General features: G+C 40.2%; 2 protein-coding genes across 4 annotated transcripts in view; one reads left to right on the plus strand and one right to left on the minus strand.

Annotated features, from left to right (window-relative positions):
- Window positions 1-656: 656 nt before the first annotated feature.
- Window positions 657-2,906, plus strand: FAM237B (family with sequence similarity 237 member B). Of its 2 annotated transcripts, none has more exons than XM_045828936.1 (2): window positions 657-771; window positions 2,484-2,906. In XM_045828936.1, the coding sequence occupies exon 2, from the start codon at window positions 2,487-2,489 to the stop codon at window positions 2,904-2,906; it is 420 nt and encodes a 139-aa protein (XP_045684892.1). In that variant the 5' UTR covers window positions 657-771; window positions 2,484-2,486. The 2 variants fall into 2 exon arrangements, with proteins under 2 accessions (XP_045684892.1, XP_045684893.1); XM_045828937.1 differs by having other exon boundaries at window positions 658-714.
- A 7,776-nt stretch (window positions 2,907-10,682) lies between these two features.
- The window catches only part of CFAP69 (cilia and flagella associated protein 69), a 72,985-nt gene continuing 68,629 nt past the window's right edge, over window positions 10,683-15,038 (minus strand). For both annotated transcript variants that reach the window (XM_045828024.1, XM_045828023.1), the window contains 3 exons: window positions 13,648-13,734; window positions 12,249-12,353; window positions 10,683-11,727 (listed from right to left, as the gene is read on the minus strand). In XM_045828024.1, the coding sequence (XP_045683980.1) occupies window positions 11,557-11,727; window positions 12,249-12,353; window positions 13,648-13,734 (363 nt within the window). In that variant the 3' untranslated portion in view covers window positions 10,683-11,556. The remainder of the gene's footprint in view (window positions 11,728-12,248; window positions 12,354-13,647; window positions 13,735-15,038) is intronic.

Raw genomic sequence — 15,038 nt, forward strand, 5'->3', positions numbered from 1 at the left:
ATTTTAAAATAGATACGATAAATTCATGTAGTTTAGATTTAACAGTAGGTTAACTAATCCATCTAATTTATATCCAAAACAAACCCTATCCTAAGCTAACATACATTATTTTTATTAAAATCATCTTAAAGAAATCAACAACAAAACAAAAAAGCAACCAACCAAATGGGAGTATATATTTATAAATGATACCTTCCATAAGGCACGAATACCACAAATATATAAAGAACTCATACAACTCAACAACACATCTTCCAAGATTTTCTCTAGATAGAAGAGGGCGTGTTGGCTGGGTGGGTAGAGGGAGGTGATAGCTTGGGTATGTATAGACCACTGCCTTGATAGATTATCTTAAGGAGGGAAGGGAAAAAAAGTGAAAGAAGAGAGAGGAAGACATTGAACCTCTGTAATTTGAAGAAACTCGACAACAAATGTGAGAAGCAGGAACTGCGGCGGAGGTAGTGGCGCCGGACGCGGGGTCTCTGGGCTGGGAAGGTGGGCAATTGAGGGCGCGGCCCCGGGAGCGCGTCCACCCACTCTCTGCCCCCTCACTCTGTCCCTAGAAAAGGAGGGCGGTTCTGCCGGTAGGGGCCGAGTTCCGAGTCTCTTGCGATCGCAGAAGTAACCACAGCGCCACTTTCGGAGAACCAGCGCCTCCCAGCCAGGAGCGTGGCGCGGCCGAGACAGTTCAGTTGGGTGGACTCAGGGCGCCAGGTGAGCGCTGCTTCCCGTCTTTCGCCTGCTCCAGCGGTGGGTTCGGCTGGACGAGAGGTGAGGGCTTAGAGGGCCGGGGGTCGTCCCAAGCCCGCGCTGAGACCTCTGGTCCCTCCCAGGCTGGAGCAGCCCGCGTTCCCCTAGTGAGTGAAGCGCACGCAGGACATCGCCCCGGGACTCGCGCTTTGGCGGCGGGCGAGAGGTACTTCACTGGCGCTCCGGCTCCCTTTTCTGCGTCCAGGTGACCCCACCTGGGAGGAGGGCACTCACTGGTCGAGGAACGTCACCTGAAAGTTACAAGGGGAAAAAAACTCTCCTGTCCTAACCAGTATCTTCCTTTTAGATCTTCATAAAGTGATTAATTTGGGTAATCTGCACAATTTTCGACGACGTAAAACGAACTTAATAACCTAAATTTAAATTCGTTTCGTTTGACTTGTCTCTTCAAGCTGTTTTTTTTTGCGGGGAGATGGCAGACGGCGGTATAGAGGGAAGGAGATGAGTGTTGTCTTCTAGGTCTGTCGCCTCCTGCTGTCAAGCTTGTGTTAGGGACAGTTCCAATGCCAGCCTGTGAACAGGTGCTCCGTGGCAGCCTTCACTCCCACCTAGGTGCTTTTAGGCTGATTTACTGAACAACCGATCAGTTGGCAAGGAAACTTGTGCAAAGGGCCGTTAGAAAATGCCAAGATTTTGCTGAATATCGTTGGCTCTACAACATGCCGCGTTAGCATATATCATCTTTATTGTCTTCTTGGGTGTTAATCTCTACACAGGTCCTGAGCAACCCCAGAGAAGCCAGGGAACCACCGGACATCAATACATAACAAATACTTTCCAATGAATAAAAGTGAAAATTTTTCAGTATCGGTAACTTTGAAACTTAAAACGGTGCTTAAGTGTCCAACACCATTTGGGTGAACTGTTTCTGGTGGTCACACACATAACGGTCTGCATTTTGATCCACTCAGTTGAAAAGTGTTGTGGTAGGAGACTCAGCCAGGCAGACGGGAGACCTGAGCGCTTCCTGAGCCACGTGGCTGAGAATTGTCTAATCTATAAAGGGAGAAGGTTGAGCACATGCTTTTTAAGGGTTCTTCCAGCTCTAAAGGTGTGTGATGAAATAAGGCCTGCCTGAGTGTCATTGGTAGGGTAATAATATGGGTGTAATAATTTATAGTTTTATTCAAACATTTCACCTAGAATGTCATATGATATTTCTATGTCACATAATACTTACGATTTTGTAATAAAGGAGTTTGTAATAAAAAGGGGCGTTATTTGTGTCAGACCCTGTATATATCTACAGCATCTTCCCTTGAGCTGGATTTCAGTGGCTCCTGAGGACTGCTTATCAGAATGTTGTTAAACAAACTGTAACTGTAATATCCTTTCAAAGGAAGGTCTGAGAGTTGGCAACCGAGAGGAAAACCAGCAGATACATAGTTGGCAAATTTGACTGGATCAAAAACAGATACATATTATTTATAATTTTTTAGGTTTTAGCCCTGGCTGGCGTAGCTCAGTGGATTGAGCACAGGCTGAGAACCAATATGTCGCAGGTTCGATTCCCAGTCAGGGTACATGCCTGGGTTGCAGGCCATGACCCCCAGCAACAGCACATTGATGTTTCTCTCTCTCTGTCTCCCTCCCTTCCCTCTCTAAAAATAAAAATAAATAAAATCTTTAAAATACTTTTTAGGTTTCAAGAGATCATTGAGTAGTTTTCTTTTTAAGTTAAAAATAGATCCATTATTTTTTTTTCTGCATAGAATATGGATTTTGCCATGAGAAGATGGTTCTGCCTACCACTGGGGTGCATGGTGCTGATCCATCTGATTAATGCAGATTTTGAATTTCAAAAGGCAGTGCTTGCCAGCATCAGCCCAGGGATCACGGAAGACATTGACCACCAGTGCTGGGAAGCTTGCTCTTTGACGCTGATAGATCTCAAGGAACTCAAGATAGAGCATGATGTGGATGCTTTCTGGAATTTCATGTCATTCTTGCAAAAATCCCAGCGGCCGAGACAGTATAATGTTTTCTTAAGCATAGCTCAGGATTTCTGGAACATGTATGTAGACTGCTTGCTTTCCAGATCTCATGGGATGGGCAGAAGACGGGCGATGGCTCCCAAGTATGATTTTCCACAGAAGATAACAGGAGGTAATTTAAATGTATGCTTAAGAGAATAGCCGTTTGGTTTTCTTAAAAATTATTTAATCATTTTGATTTTTCAAGCTTATCTAACAAGCTAGCAAACTTGAGATATTTTTTCCTAGTGTGATCAGCTTTAATTTCCATTTTTACCGATTTTATATTATGTAGAAACCATGGGAGTTCTGATATACAAATGCTTGATTCTATATGACCTTGGATTATAGTATATTTTGATAAATCCATAAAATTATTCTTATTTTTCCCCACAAATAGTTCATAAAAAGCCATTTAACACTGTAATTATTCATATTACATTTGTTGAAGAAATTGTTAAACATTGGCCATGTATTTAGCTTTTTTAAATTAATTTTTTCAATAGGGTTCTTTAAAAGGAGGGAATCTTAAGAGTGATATTAGAATAAAAATTAACAATTTCTCCTCTGTAACCTTATAGGACTGGATTTTACAAAGCGTGACTTTTACATCTAAGAGAGAACACAGAAAATATTTCAATCAAGATGACACCAACCTGAATGATTAACTGTCAGTATTTATGAGGTCAACTATTTCCTGTAGTATTTATCAAAATTGTTATTTCTAATTTTTCAATATTGACAAAGATTGTATTTTTGTTGATGTGTAATTACTTCGTGGCTATTGAGTAATCATTTCCATCTTTTCAGATAATTTGTTAATAATTTTTTACTTAGAAGACATCTTTGTAAAGCAGCTTCAAAAACTCTACTTAAAATGCAAATGTAACACATTTTTTAAAGAACAGTCAATGTTGTATAATTGTAACCCATTTTATGAGGTATGTCATATATCATATTGACTTTAAAATTGTGCCAAGACCAATCAATGCCAGTACTGTCCTAAAAATATTTAATTTGATGCAGTGTTTTGTGTGGCTTCTGATATGTGCATTTCATCACTAAGACATCTTATACATTAGAGTATTTTTCTATGCAATAAGGACTAATTTTTTTTAATTTTCTCATTTTTACTATCTTCATTTTTTAAAGGAATAACAGAAAGGCAGTAAGAAATTTTATTTTAGTAAAGTGCAGTTTGATAAAATTTTTGTCTTCAGGTGTTAGCTCAGTTTTTTCTAAGATTTCATTTATTTATTTAAATTTTTAGAAGATTTTATTTATTTATTTTTAGAGAGGGGAAGGGACAGAGAAAGAGAAGGAGAGAAACATCAGTGTGTGGTTGCCTCTTGCTCGCCCCCTACTGGGGACCTGGCCTGCAACCCAGACATGGGCCCTGACTGGGAATCGAACCTGCAACCCTTTCCTTTGCAGTCCGGCGCTCAATCCATTAAGCCACACCAGCCAGGGCTTCATTTATTTATTTTTAGAGAGAGGGGATGGCAAGGAGAAAGAGGGAGAGAAACATTAGTGTGTGATTACCTCTCATGCACCCCCTTCTGGGGATCGGGCCTGCAACCCAGGCATGTGCCCTGACTGGGAGTTAAACCTGTGACCCTTTGGTTCACAGGCAGGCACTTAATCCACTGAGCCACACCAGTCATGGCTTAGTTGGTTTTTATATTCCCTATTTATCTCTCACATCTTATTCCAAAAAAGATATGAAGCTTTAAAGAAATATACCAAATGATAGGGGAACATGAAGTAGAGGAAGAAATGGGGATGGTGGGAAATAAAGACAGGAAACTAATATGCCAATTTAGTTTAGATTAATACTTCAAAATGCTTTAAAATGTCATAAAAACCTGTACCTTTGATAAAGGATAGCTGTACATTTGGTCTGAATTCTGTACTTCTCTACGTGAAGAGGGACTCATGAGCAGTTTCAAGATTCACAATGCTGGTAAGAAAAACCAAACAACATGTTTGGGAGAAGCCCAGCTTTTCCTAGGACTAAGTAAGGTCCAATAGAAATCAGTCGCACAGGGTTTCATAATGGCTACCAAGGTGCACAGCACCATTTCCAAGTATCCTGACAATGACAGATTCCCTTTAATGCAGGTTGATTCCAGCACACCCAAATGCAGTTAAATATAAACACTTTTAAACCAGCAAAAATAATACTGAACAACTATGCAGCTGTCTGATGGGTTGACTTTGAATTAAGAATAAACTTTGAATTGAGTGAGGAGGACTGGCATTCTTTGAGTCATGGGCCACTCTGGAGTCCTGGTAAAGCCACAGACCTTTCACGAGGTGGTGTGGATACACACACTCATCATTTTGTGTATAATTTTAGTGGTGGGGTGTTTGCCCATGAACCTCAGGCTAAGAATCACTGATATTAAAGAATGAATGAACTGCCTAGCTTTTGGGTATCTTTTACAAATATTATTTCATACGACTGAGAGTTTTATATAACTGGTTGCAGAGAATATGAGTTTATAAGTCCAGTGAATTCCTACATTAAAAATATTTTATCTTGCTAATGAAAGGTGGATCCCTAAGCTTAGAAAATCAACTGGTTGAAGGGTAGGGCTTATGTTCTTTAATAAAAATGACCAGACACCCAAGAAGGTATTCGCTTCTTGAAGGAAAAGGCACAGGATCATGATTTTCCCAAGAAAACAGTTCTTATTTACAACCCATAGACAAATGATTGAGGCTCAAAAGTTCAATGCCATAAATCAAGACAATATAATTTTAGCCTAAAAACTAGCCCTGGTTATCTCTCAGTTGGTTAGAGCATCATCCTAATACACCAAGGTTGCAGGTTTGATCCTAGTCAGGGCACACACAAGAATCAACCAATGAATGCATAAAGAGGTAGAACAACAAATCAATGTTTCTCTCTCTCTCTTTGTCCCACTTTTGCCTTTCTCTCTAAAATAAATAAAAAACTTAAAAATAAAAAAATTTAGCCTAAAATTTGTCCCACCAGTTGTCATCAATCACAGTTACATAAAAATTTTGTTGCACTAAAAATGAACTTTTTAGTGTTAATCAATATAACTGTTAGCCTTCCAAAATAAGTTAATTACAATTAGTTTCCTTTCTCCTAATTGAATTTATATGTTATACTGGATTATTAAAAATATTAAAAATAAGGACATTTGCCAAAAAAAAAGGCATTCTAGTTTTAGAGCAGTTCATCTTAAGCCTTTTACATATCATGTTCTATTAAAATTTCCCAAGTTTTTGCTCCAAATCATGTCATTTCTGTATAGAAAAATTTATTTTTCCATCAGTCATTCATTCATTCGTTCCTTCACCTAACAAAAATTTATTGAGGTTGGAAGTACACTGCTGAACCACTGGCTCACAGTGCTGTCTGGGCAATAGGACTACAGTCCAGTAGGAAATATAACTAATTCAAAAGTAGTTTCATGATATCAAAATATGTTAAAAACAGAAGCCCTGGCTGGCATAGCTCAGTGGATTGAGCGCAGGCTGCGAACCAAAGTGTCGCAGGTTCGATTCCCAGCCAGGGTACATGCCTGAGTTGCAGGCCATGACCCCCAGCAACCGCACATTGATGTTTTTCTCTATCTCCCTCCCTTCCCTCTCTAAAAATAAATAAAATCTTAAAAAAAAGTTAAAAAGAGAAATGGTGACAAAAATGGGGTTGAGTGGGGGAAAAAAAGTATTCCTTTGCCCTATTCAAAATCATTTGATTAGATCAGTCAAGAGCAAGAGATCGTTGAAAATCAAACCAAACAAACCCTCCCCACAGCAGCTCAGGTGCTGGTATTATGGCAAGTACTCAACCTCTTTCACAGCTGGGGCGTGCACTGGGCTCACACAGCTCAGCTTCCAGCCAGTTACCTTCCAGGGAGCTTACGGCCAAGGAGAAAAAACAGGCAGCACAACATCTGAAATTGCTCCCACATATTTCTTTACAAGGTGACAAAATGGACAGTAATTGAGTGTCTATACTCTGCTCTTCCTATAGAATGTTTGTTTATTTTTCCACTTCAAATATTTTCTTTTAGAATAGTTTTAGTTTTTCAGGAAAGTTGAAAGGATAGTGCAGAGTTCTTCTGTACTCCTCACCCACTTTTTCCCTATTATCTCATGTTAGTATGGTACATTTGTCATAACTAATGAACCAATACTATTCTATTGTGAACTAAATTTCATATTTTATTTGGATCTCACAGTTCTTCCCTGTTTTTCTGTTCCAGGACCCCATCCAGGACACCACAATCACACTGAGCTGTCAAGTCTCCTTAGGCTCTAAGATGATGTACTTGGTGATCTTGATGATTTTGCAGAATGTTCCTCAATTTGGGTTTGCTTGGTGTATCTCGTATGATTGTATTTGGGTTATAGATTGTTTTGGATGAAAACCACAGAGGTAAAGAACTTTTCTCAATGTTTTATATGAAGGTACATGTTATCAACATCACTTAATGATGATGTTAAAATGGCTAAAGGAATGTTTAACAGGTTTCTTTGCTGTAAAGTTACTTTCCTGTCTGTTCTATACTGTATTCTTTGGAAGTAAGTCACTAAGCATAACCCACATTTAAGGGGGTGTTCCACCTCCTTGAGGAGATGTCTATATAAATTACTTGGAATTCTTTGCATGGGGAGATTTGTCTCCCCTCGCTCCCTGCTTCTCTTCCTTCTTTCTCTTTCATCATTATTTATATAGATATGGATTTATGGATATTTATTTTTACTTTGGGTTACAATCCAACGCTACATTATTTTGTTGTTCAAATTATTCGAGCTTCAGCCACTGGGAGCTCAATAGGATGCTCCAGACACATCCTGTGTATTTCTGCCCCATCTCCAGAACCAGCCATTTCTCCAAAGAGCCTTGGTTTCTTTCATTGGAGAATATTGTTAGAAGGAAGATCTGGGCACTGGGTCTATTGAATTTTGACTTGCTAGGACCACCAGGCCAGTTTCTGGATGTCAGGAACTGCTTTTTTTCTTTCACAGAAAGCATCTTTGACATTTTCCTTGACTATAAACTAAATACAAGCAATCACGAAACATGACTGCTAGTGAAACTCAGGCTGTGTGGGCAGAAAGTATGTAAAAGTGAGCGGAACTAGTTCCATCATACTACCTTCCATGAGTCTGGTGAGTCTGGCTAGACCTGGAAATCTTCAGCTCTGCGGGGCACGGTACAGAGGGGTAACAGATTGCTGCACTTCAGGAGGGGCGGGCCAGATTCATAGTCTGGAAAACTGCCCATTTAACCTGAAAAGACTTAGGGTGAACACCTTAGTTTTTCCCTCTATGAAATGTACTTTGTGTGGCAGAAAGCAGACTGGGAACCAGAAAAATGAAGTTATTCACCTAGTTATTCACTGGTTGCAGGCAATCCCTGGCTAATAGAGTTCAACCAAGGAATAGAAAGTCTCATTGTTGACAGGTGTTGAAGCATCTGTGCTCACTAAACTCAATTAGTTTTATCCTTTTAACTTTCTTTCCATTTAGTTAGCAAAAGTTTCCACTTGAAATCTTGGCTGAGTCATGGAAGGGAGTACACAGCGCAGCTCAGTCAGGCTGGATAGGTGAGGCAGTACATCCCCTGTGGGCCGGGAGTGGGGTGGGCGCACAGGATGTGAGGCAAGACCCAGAGACTTAAAGAGTTAGTGTTATTGTCAGACAGACTGATTCATTCACTCCCTGCAGGTGGCTGCAATTATAACAGGCACACTTAAGTGCAAGTGTCCAGATTAAACATTGCGACCCTCCACCCACCTACACTCACTCAGCTGTTAAGTGGCTGCTAGGTAATGACCTGACCTGTTTTACCTTTCCTCTTCCTGAGAGGTTAAGATCTACATGACAGGGGAAAGGTGCACAGACATCACAAGAGTTGGGTTTTTTTAATCCTCACCTGAGAACATTTTCTTTTTTGCTTTTAGAAAGAGAAGGGGGGAAGAGAGAGTGAGGATGAGAGAGATTGAGGGAGAGAGAGAGAGACAGAGAGAGAGAAACTTTGATTGGTTGCCTCGCATAGGCAACCTAGGTATGTGCTATGACTGGGAATCGAACCTGTGACCCTTTGGTGTACAGGATGATGCTCCAATGAACTAAGCCACACTGGTCAGGGCCATCACACAGTATTTTGACTGTAGTCAGTCTTAATTAATATGGAGCTATGAAGTCATATTACAGACAAAAAATGATACTCAACCAAGTGATATTGATTCTATTTCTACACATGCTTATTAATGTAATGGTATTTACACCTCATCATTTTAGAGGATGTCTATCACCGTCATGAAATGAATACACTTGGACTACTTTAACATGTCCAAGTTTAGCATTACTTGTATAGTATTCCGTTGACTGAATTTTCTCTTTGAGCTCACAACTCTGCTGCACTTGCAGAGCTCAAGGGAAAGGCTGCTAGGAGCTGAGGCCACCATCATGCTGACTCAGTAATTAATTTACTGAGGTACTGGTTACAATGATGAATGTGATACGGTTTCTGCCTTGTCCTTATGGAGCTGAGAGTCTGGGGAAGAAGCTCATTGTTTACAAAATGGGACAAGGAGTCATGGTTCTTGGCCATGAACAATTCATCTTGATCCTGTGTGTATCATCTGAGATGCATCTGAGGGAAATGTGGTGTTTTGGTATGGGCATCTCATCATTGCATGTTTCTACCCACATCCATTCTTATGCCTCAGTGACTCCCCTTTACCTGGAATCTCTGTGCTTAGGGCTTCCTGTGAAGAGGAGGAACAAATTGTCTTCTAATGTCTTGTGGGTGGTGGTAATAGAGAAAGGGTTTAGGAGGGGGAAAAGCACACAGCTAAGCTGACACATATACCCTAGTCCTGTGGGCCACAAGAATGCGTAACGGGACCAGGCACAAGATGGCTGGCCAGAGGTGAACTGGCAACTCATTTTAATTAAAACAGTAACAACGGCTGCAATTTCTCCCTTCATTGCAGATATTACTATCCCCACAGATGAGGACAGAAGAAAGTTCCTGGAGGAATATGAGTTGGGGGCAGGAGTGGAGATGAAGGAAGAAGAAAATAAAAGATGGGTCTAGCCCTGGCCGGGTAGCTTAGTTGGTTAAAGCATCATCCCTGTTACTCCAAATTTGCGGGTTCAAATGCCAGTCAGGGCACATACAGGGGTCAACCAGTGAATGCATGAATGGATGGAACAACAAATCAATGTTGATCTTTCTCTTTCTCTCTCTAAAAACAATACAATTTAAAAAAACGGCCCTGGCTGGTGTGGCTCAGCAGGTTGAATGCTGGACTGTGACCTGCAAGGTCGCTGGTTCCATTCCTACGCAGAGCACATGTCTGGGTTGTGGGCCAGGTCCTCAGTTAAGGAAATGCAAGAGGCAACTGATCAATGTTTTTCTCCCTCTGTCTTCCGCCCTTCTCATCTCTCTAAAATAAATAAAATCTTAAAATTTTTTAAAAAATTAGAATAAAACAAAGAAGATTGGCCTAGTGGGATGTTGAGCCCTCTCTTATCTGATAATGAAAGTGGATTCTATGAATGTCTTCCCAACTCTGCATTTAGTACCATCATACTGGTAGCGTGGTGGAGTGCAAACTGGCAAACACTATCAATGAGGGCTTCTTGTCCCCTGAAGAGCTAGTTGTTCAGGTACCAGGACACTGCTGAGTGTGCCCATGGGCCTGGAATCTAGACAAATTCCAGCATGTCTTCCTGTCTGAGAAAACAGGTTCTTTTTTTCTCCCGGCCCAGGACATGAACTCAACTTTGGGATTTCCTGGTGGGAAACCTTCAGGAAGGGTTTGACGGGGAAAGAGACAGGCTATAGAAACCTCATAATGGTACACAGTAACGCAGGTACTACTCTACGTCCAGCAACAACGCATCTACCCACTATACTTTGGCAAGGTACCTCCACCGTGAAAGGAGGGAAAACACTTCCTCCACTCTTCCTTTCCCTTCCCCATTAAAGAAGAGAAGTGGCATAGAGTTTGCTTTGCATATTTATACATTAAAAGTAAATCCATCTGTTTTTTAATTTTATTGCTTACCTCATAACATTTGCTTTTTAAAACAAAGATATTTTACTTTGACTAATATATTTGTTGCTAATGTTTTTGCCGCCCAGTAGTTATATATACTCATGAGAACAATATCCTGAGTCCCTGCTCCACTCCATCCACACGCTTTGGGTGGGTCAGCCTGCTTTCAGCTCCGGGAGCAGGCAGTACTCAGATCTGGCCAGAGTCATGGTGAATGGCTCAGGAAGGAATGGGCATGTAGCCAGTCAGGGGTCCCGAAATGCAGAGGCAGTTGCAGGACTGTTGAGGGACAGGTGTACACTCTCCTCTACTGGATATCAACCTGGGAGAGAATAATCCAGGAGCTGCTAGGGGAGGAGAAGAGCCAGAGTTTCAGCCTCTAGATCCAACAATACCTGTAGTCTTAATTCCTCCTAGATATGATAGCTACAGGGCCTGTAACAGTTTTATTCGTATTTTCTCTCTTTGGCTTAAATCAGTTGGAATAGTTCAGATGTGACCAAGAGCCTGAACTGAGACAATATGTTTTACAGTTTCAGTTGAGACAATCAGTCATCTTTCCAAAAAAATTGGTGACAATCCTTCTGATACTCTGTGTTAATATTTTCAATAAAAATAAATTATATTTGTTTGCTTTTATTTTCAATAGTATTTTACTAAAATATTCTATAATATTTGCTTTAAGTTTATATGAAGATATATTTCACTAAAACATTATAAGCAGAATTTATCTCAAAACTCCCCTAGAGAGCAGTTTATGTAGGAATGCTCTTTCTTGGGTCATCCACAATTTTTGCTGCTTTCACTCGTTGTAAGGCTCCTCCTCGAATGGGAAGTTTTTTGAGAGCAATGTCTGTGTCAGCCAGAGGTCCTCCCACTAATCGGGCAGGAGTGCTTTCTACCACTACCACCCGACCAGAGGGCACCTAAAAAAGCAAAAGCAAATATCTGTAAGTCAATTTACAAAACTTTCAATCGGAGAAAAACTCATTCATCCTTGAGTTTAGTACTCTGGAAAAGACATGAAAAGTACATGTAAGTAACTAGGAGGTAGCATGACATTGGAAAGATCAGGGCTTTGGAGCCGGGCAAATGGGTCTGAATTCTACTTCTACCGCTTATCAGCTTCACAATCAGGGCTGAATTATGTCTAGAAGAGGACACCAGAAACACAGGAATATGGCATAGATCTTTGGCACATCTTCTGTCAAGGGAGGTAGAGAAATAACCTGACTCATGCTTGCAGTAGTTTCTTGGGGATCCCGGAGGGCTGGGCCTACTCTAAAGCAGCACTGGACGAGGGTGGAGGTACTCTGAAGACACATCTGCCTTAACTACATAAAATTTGAACAGCAAAAATAAAAAATATGAGATCAACTCCATGGAAACAACCCTCTGGGGACTAAATTCAGTATCCACTAAGCAAAGTAATGGAGGAAAAACTTACCGTTGTGTTAAGGCCTTTAATATCTGTCTGGTGGAATATTGCATTTGGTGGTCGCTCACTGTGTCTAGAGGATTCTATAGCTTTTTCCTGAAGTCTTTTTGCTTTCTAAAGATTTTAAATTAGAAAGAAAATAATATTGCTGTTAAAGTTAATAATGTATTAACTGTGATACTTAATAATTAAGTATACAAATTACATTTGATTGTGTCCGACTTATTCTTTTTTTTATTAGTTAGCACTGGAACCTGCATTTACTCATTTAAGCTAAGAAGATAATTATTAGCAGAAGACACCGGTCACCTAAAAACATCCCTGAGATTTCCTGAAGTGCTGGTCATATACCAAGGAGTAAAGCAGGTCCTACAGAAGCTAGGTTCAATTTTTAATGCATAATTGAATAAGCTACTGAATTTACATCAGGTGATGCATGTTTTTCAAAGTATTTTGGGTAAATTAAATATTAATTTTGTACACTTAAATGTTTCAAGCATTTATAATACAAATGATATATCTCGTTGCAGTTATATTCAAGCTTAATAGTTGAGGCACTAGAACAGGTGCACTTCAAGGTAACTAATCATCTGCTTGGAAGGGGCTGATTTCCATCATCTATTCCTTAAAAGTACAGGTAGTTATGAGCATGTTTTATAAGTAAAGTTGGGAAGAACCTTCAGTGAGGAGGGGGAGACATGGAACTTTGAATAACAATGTTGTTAGCTTTGATTTTGCTATCTTAACATGGTTCCACTATTTTCATGGACTAACATAACATTTAACGATTGCACATCTAAAGGAAGAATTGTAACATTTATGTAAAAGTCTTTTCAAAGTTTTAATGGAAAAGTTGGATAAAAATAATGATTTGGGAAATCCATGGTGCTTCCAACATATTTCATGTGAACAATTAGCATTATAAATGTTTTAGCTTATAGTTTATAGCTAAAGCAGCTTCCAAATGGGTGTTTATTCCAAATTCCATACAGACTTTAATATAATGTGATGTTTAATGGTTATGGAGGGGAAACATCCTTGGGAGAGAGAAAAACATGGATGATAATTTTTTCTGTTCTTCACTCCGCTTCCTACGGAACAGCTCAATGAATAAGGCTCAGAATGGAAAGTAGAAACTCATTCCTGGCTAACTATCATCTCCTTTATGCAAGCCAAGAATCACCACTCTTGCTTTCCGCTGCTAAATCAAATAAAACTCAGAGTGGCACTTTCTGTAACTATAAAAATTCGTATTTTTTGTTATCATTCAAAATTGCATATGAGGATCTAACAGTGTTAGAATTTTACAGAAAGATCAACCAAAAAAGGTGAATAAATATTTATTCCTGAAAATGTCTGTCAGAGTTAGCTATTTGTTGTGGATACTATAATATTTCAAAAATCCTACCTTTAAAGTTTTAGCATTTGATGTTCTAGCCAAGAAATTTTCCCAGGACTTATTAGCCAGTTCTCTTTGCTTGTGTGTGGCTTGTATCTGAAATGAGAAAGATAATTAAGGGTTCCAGTTTCTATGGAAGAACCACAAAGGGCTTAAAAGCCCTTATTTTGAAGGAAGACCTAGTTTTTGCCAAAGTAAATTTTAAGGCTGTTTAGCAAAAGGATTAGAATAATCATAAAGTCCAACAACTTAAAAAAACCAAAGTATTAAAATGAAACAAAAACAAAAACAAAAACAAAAACCTTCCTTCATGTGTCTAGGGTTTGAGTTGTTTCCCATGAAATGTAATACAAAGTGTTGTTGTACAAATAAAAAATGTAAAAATAACAACAATCACTCTCAGCAAGACTGATTGTTTTACATGATTATCACCTGTGGAGGTAGACAGCAATCCAGAACAAAATATATGAATTACCCAACATCGAATTCACAGGAGAAAGTAGATTCCTGCTGCTACTGATAATTGTTTAACCAAGATTATACAGGTAAAACTACTTCTAATTTATGACTGCAACTAGACGAACAACTTTGGGAGAGTGCTGATTTGTTATGGTGATGCAGTCTAGGGAGGTAACTCCTAGCAAACTGCAAAAACTATACTTCTCAACAGGCTACCCCCTACATATATAATCATACCTTTGGTCAGTATAAAATATACTATTAAGTTTAAGTCACACACAGAAAAAGTTTAAATCACGAACCTAAGAGTATTTAATTAAATGACTGCTAAAAAATAAGTGGGGCAGAGCCATGATAACAAATCAACAATAGACTTCCGGCCAAGATGGAGGCAAAGGTGGATGCACCATATCTCCACGTACAACTAAGATAGGGACAACAACAATTTAGAAACAGAATAACATCCAGAAATGACAGAAAATTGATCTGATTGGAAGTCGGGCAAGCAAGAAATTGAATTAGACCCATGCATCCAGACTGGTAGGAGGAGCGGAGGAGCGCAATTTTAGCAGAGAGGTGCGGGTCGGATCACAGCGCTGAGAGCAGAGAGCAGGGGGACAGGCATGTAAGATATCTGGGGGCACGTAAGGCGTCCAGGTCGCTCAGGACTGCAGCGGGCAGACCCCGGCCCAGGGGTGGTAACCAGCAACCAACAGACCCAGTGAGGCAGCGATTGCAAAGCAAGGCCGGGCACGAAACCCAGGATCACAGTGCTGGGAAATAGAGCCTCGGGACACTGACTGAGGACATCTGTGGGAATTGAGGCGTGCGGAGAGACACCCATCCTCACGGGGGAGGTCCTCGGAGGGTCCCACAGTGTGCACAAGCCCACCCACACGGGAATTGGCACCAGAGGGGCCCAGTTTGCTTGGGGGAAGCAG

This window comes from Phyllostomus hastatus, unplaced genomic scaffold, assembly GCF_019186645.2.
Source record: "Phyllostomus hastatus isolate PE091 unplaced genomic scaffold, TTU_PhHast_1.1 phas_scaffold_78, whole genome shotgun sequence".
Taxonomy (NCBI): Eukaryota; Metazoa; Chordata; class Mammalia; order Chiroptera; family Phyllostomidae; genus Phyllostomus; species Phyllostomus hastatus.